The 5,183-nt window shown below is 43.4% G+C and overlaps 1 protein-coding gene across 1 annotated transcript; it reads left to right on the top strand.

Moving 5' to 3' along the window:
- The first annotated feature begins 329 nt into the window (after positions 1-329).
- LOC148032760 (putative serine/threonine-protein kinase PBL11) lies at positions 330-4,553 on the top strand. Its single transcript, XM_087683431.1, has 6 exons — positions 330-1,213; positions 1,609-1,916; positions 2,226-2,361; positions 2,454-2,596; positions 2,700-2,823; positions 3,109-4,553. The coding sequence occupies exons 1-6, from the start codon at positions 1,147-1,149 to the stop codon at positions 3,594-3,596; spliced, it is 1,266 nt and encodes a 421-aa protein (XP_087539557.1). The 5' UTR covers positions 330-1,146; the 3' UTR covers positions 3,597-4,553.
- The last annotated feature ends 630 nt before the right edge of the window (positions 4,554-5,183 follow it).

A 5,183-nucleotide genomic window follows, 5' to 3' on the forward strand; every position in this document is an offset into this window, starting at 1 on the left:
GTTACAACTTACCATTCCATTGGCAATAGAAATCATTTTCCTGCTAAAAGTTATGACAAAAATGTGTTGAGTAAAAGTATTTGCAACAATGCAAAAACCTTCGATCGATGTTGTTGACCAACAAACTCCTGCCCCTCTCTCTAAGGGACACACAATTCCCTCTCTCTCCCGAGTCCCCCCCGTCCCCTAGAGGCTAGGACCCACACACACCACACACCCCAAGGGCCAAAACCCAAGAGTATTCCTGTCGGAGCACGCTGTGCATGATCTTCTGGCTCTTTAATAATATTCTTTTTTTAGGTATAGGTAGGATCGATCTCTCTCTTTCTCTTTCTCTCTCTCTCTCTCTCTGCCGCCAGGACGCAGAAGTGCCGTAATAGAGTGGGCTGGCACGGAGCTGTGGAGTACCTAAACAGGCAGTTGCAGAAAGAGGAAGAAGAAGGAGAACGACTCAGGGCGACGAGAGAGAGAAAGAGGAAGAAGAAGAGTCAAGTCAAGACGAGCGAGAGAGAGAGAGAAAGAGTCAAGTGCAGAGAGAGAGAGAGAGAGAGAGAGAGAGAGAGAGAGAGAGAGAGAGAGCATCAATATCTGAAAAGACTGTCGTTTCTCGCATTTCGTGAGCTTGCTTTGGTTCTAAGGCTTTTCTTCTTCCGATGTCTTTGCACATCTCTCGTCCCTCCTCTCATCAAGACACAGGACAGGCCGTGGAGCTGCTGCTGCTTCTTTTTGTTCTTAATATCTCTCTTCTCTCTCTCTGTCTCTCTCTGTGATCTTACTTACTCTGTTTATTCATAACTATCTGTGCCTGTGTCTCTGGGTCTCTGTGTGCGCATTCCTCCCCTTCTCCCCCTCCCGATCTTGCATCCGAAACCATATATCCATAATCCTGCTTGACCTAGGGCATTGACCTTGCCCTCATTGCAGTGTCCCTTGTGAGCGAGCAAGTGAATTCACAACACACAGCAAGACGCGGCATTCTATGCGCCCATCATACCATCGAACTCATGATCCCTTGACCCTAGCTTCTCAGCTCCTCGCAGATTCCCCACACGGGGAGAGACGGCATCCGATGCTAGGTCCTCTGTGATCCTGTGATTTTCCCACATGTATTGACGCCGCAAGTACCCTTCCGGTTTGTTTTGCTTCATGGGGAATTGTTACGGAGCACGACGGGTGAAAGCTGAAAGCCCGATCCATGAGGACAACGTCTCTGGTGAGTAGTATGAGGCATCCCATTCTCTTTTCAAGTGTTATTTAACTGTGAATTGATGCACATAGCTATTAAAAGCTCATCTGGAATGCAATGTTGTGCACAAGTATCTATGCTTCCCCTGCTTTGAGAAGGTACTTACATGCCTTGCTTGCCATAAAAGCACTGATTATATGCATCAGCTATGACAGGGCCACCTGCAAATTTGAGTGCTTAGAACTTCATCTGCCAGGAAGACAGGCTACTTTTCACTTCCGTTCTAGCAGAACTTGAAGAAGACACAGTCATAGATTGGTCCCTACCAATCATGTGCCACAAAACATACTTTGCATCTATTGCCTGCTCCGGCATTTCAAGTGCCTTCTGCAAGATATCAATGGCTATATTTCTTTGTGCAGGTCGATCTATCAAGTCAAAAGAAGTATCTCATAATGGGTCAGGTAGTGATAAGAGTTACCCTTCTGGTGACATAGATCTTTTGTGGCAGTCAACCAGCAGCAGCTTACGGGCGTTTTCATTCAGTGATCTAAGGGCTGCAACGAGGAATTTCCGCCCTGACAGTGTGCTTGGGGAGGGTGGCTTTGGTTGTGTTTTCAAGGGATGGATAGACGAGCAAGGATACATGGCTGCACGTCCTGGTACAGGGCTTGTAATAGCTGTGAAGAAGCTCAATTTGGAAGGGGTACAAGGACACAAGGAATGGCTGGTAATTAACTCTGTGACACTATAATCTACTGGGAAATTTTGCCGTTTGTATGGATCATAATTTGATTTGTTTTCCACTTTGAATGATAGCAGCAGCAAGTAAAAGCTTCAACTTTGCATTTGTTGATCCAAGTGTTTTCGATCAACCTATACATATAAGATTAGAGTGAAATTGCCATCGTCAACTAAAGAGTTCCAGCCTTAGTTTTCTTCCACATGACTGACCCAAGTGTCCTGACCACTTATGTGATGCTCCACGATATGGATGCATGTTATGTTCTGACCACTTTTACTTTCTTGTTCATGCCAGGCAGAGGTGCATTTTTTAGGGCAGCTTCATCATCCCAACCTCGTTCGTTTGATTGGCTTTTGTGCTGAGGATGATCACAGATTACTTGTTTATGAATTCATGTCCAGGGGCAGCTTGGAAAACCATCTTTTCAGACGTAAGTTTCCTGTGGTTCTTATGCTTGGCATTCATTTGAAATCTATGCTGTGCTGTACATGGGTTGCAATTGTGCATCCTGTTGTTGCGCAGGTAGTAGACATAATCAGGCTCTGTCTTGGGCTATCCGCATCAAAGTTGCTGTTGGTGCTGCTAGGGGCCTTGCATTCTTGCATGATGCAGAACGACCTGTCATCTATCGGGATTTTAAAGCTTCAAACATCTTACTAGATTCTGTCAGTATGAAACACTCTCCCTCTGATTCCTTTTTTTGTAGATTTGCCCTAGTGTTTTATGATATAGGGTTGGTGCACATCTCATTTATTGAGCTGCTTTCAGCATTATAATGCCAAACTTTCTGATTTCGGGCTTGCAAAGGACGGACCAACTGGAGATAACACACATGTCTCAACTCGCATCATGGGGACGTATGGCTATGCTGCTCCAGAATATATGGCCACAGGTTAGCTCTTCTTTGTAATCTGGCACAGAAATTACTTCCCAATACTGGATATTTTTTGCATCACTATGAGATGCTGTCTTAACTCCCTTGATTGGTTGCTTGTTTTCATTACACCTACTTGCAAAGGTATAGCCTTCTTACTAGAGCAGACAATGTGGGGTGCTTCATTTAGTATGCTAGCAACTTTTTTCTCTCTTTGTGTACACTCTCTAGACAAAAAATGTATGCACATCAATTTAGGGGTGTTGCTAGTTTCTAATATGTGGTAAATGTTTGTGTGTGCAGGCCACTTGACTGCAAAAAGTGATGTCTACAGTTTTGGGGTTGTGCTGCTGGAGATGTTGACGGGCCGACGTGCTGTTGACAAGAACAAACCTGCTGCTGAGCAAAATCTTGTTGAATGGGCCAGACCGTATCTGAATGACAAGCGAAGAGTCTTTCGGCTTGTGGATCCTCGATTGGAAGGCCAGTACTCCTTGAAAGGAGCACATAGAGTGGCCTCTCTTGCATTGAGCTGTCTTAACTCTGATGCAAAGGCCAGGCCCCTGATGAAAGACATTGTCAAGTTTCTTGAGCCATTATTGAATACAAGGGAGATGGCCAAGCACCCTCATAATGCCTTTGGTACTGAAGCTCGGTCACAGGCCAATGGTGCTGTGGACCCTATGTTGATTACTGTCAGTAAACGGCAGAAACATGATTCAGCAGTGGGAATGCATCAGAATGGTTTGATGCTGCCATCTCATCTTGGCTCAGCACAACAAAGAAAATAGAGCTCCTTGAAATGTTAATCTTTCGGATCCTACAGTAATCATGTTTAGGAGCATGCTGTTCTGTGGGCTAACAAGCTGGATATGGCATGTTAGTTCTTAAAGAGATGTACTTGGTCGAGTGAAATTCCCTATGAACAATATGCAAGTGGCACTATGTAAATAAGCCCGCCCCATGCATGTCACTGTTTTAAGAGGAGCAAGAGACCAATTTTCCTGCAGCATGTTACTTCATGAAGTGCATGTGAAGGTATTTTGAGGAAAACATTGGAAGTCTATAGGAAAGCTGGGGCCTGTTGGTGGAATCTCATATACTTAATTGTACCTAACACTTCATGGCTTTTAGGCTGCTTTACTGCAAGGCTCTTCTCCTGTGTTGTAATCTTTATTTCCATAGATCCTAGGAGGATTCAGAAAATTACAGGCATAGAATCAGGAACATTTTGATTAAAATATCAGGACTAGCATTGAAGTGGTTCAGCTCTTTGTTGATCCAGCTAACTGTAGTGGATATACACACGGTTGAAGTATCTCAGGATTCCCATTTGCTGTATAAACATATTCACTGGAATTCTGCCTTGGGGCTCAGCAACAGTACCGAAAACTGGTGTCTAGCAATTATGCAGTGGACCAGAATGCTTGATGTATTTGAATGATTCTGCAACCTTTCAATTATGCACCTTGACATTGTTCCGGAGTGTACACTCCTTGCAAGGTGTAATCTTAAAAGAAAGCATGGGCATGGTAAGCTGTGTGAAATGCTGATGAAGCTTAGCAGAAGTAGCATTTCAAAAGTGAGGTTTTTTGACGTTGCTATCGAAGCTGGCAAGAGGGTCACAGGCTGGATGTTGATGCCAAATGCCCTGGCTGCATAGGACTGGTATCTACTATTCTGTATGTTGTTCGGGGGTTCTCTTTTATGGAAATATCTGCATCATGTGCCAAGTTCAATACAGGTCATATGATTCTTCCATAGAAGTATTTAGCTGCCAAAACTTCACATGTCCAACATGTGCAGGTGAAAGCTTTGGAAATTTGAACTATTACATGCATGCTTTGCAATATAATTTAGGTGAATGCAGGATTCAAATGTACAAAATGCGTAATGCCCAGCTTGTGTGTGTCATTGAAAATGTATAGCTCATTGATAGATGCAACACGTACCCAACATTTGCAATATTCACTTATGTAATAGGTTAATGGATATTGGACCCAAGAGCAAAGCTATCATAACGCGCATGATCATAATGAAAGGTGAGCATTTTTAATGAAAAGCAATGATTGTTCCATCTTAATGGTCGGGCATTGCACAATATAAAAAAACTCAGTTGTGACAAATATTAAATGGTTCAATGTTTTTCTAGAGCACATTTCCCTCCCCACTTGCAACCAGTCTTGGACATGGTTGGCCTTTGGTAGGTGTCTTGATATTAACCTGTCGATTGGTGTTGATGTAGCTAATGGCATTGCTTGTAAATATAAAATCATGAATGGTTAGATTTCTTGGCAAAATCAAGACTAGCCTTCTTCTATGAATCCATAGTGTGTAAAGTTGACCTAGAGGCATTTTAGGTGGAACGCACCTTGGTT

This window comes from Lygodium microphyllum, chromosome 8 (genome assembly GCF_053477565.2).
Source record: "Lygodium microphyllum isolate KBCC chromosome 8, Lygodium_microphyllum_v1.1.10, whole genome shotgun sequence".
In the NCBI taxonomy this organism is placed as follows: domain Eukaryota; kingdom Viridiplantae; phylum Streptophyta; class Polypodiopsida; order Schizaeales; family Lygodiaceae; genus Lygodium; species Lygodium microphyllum.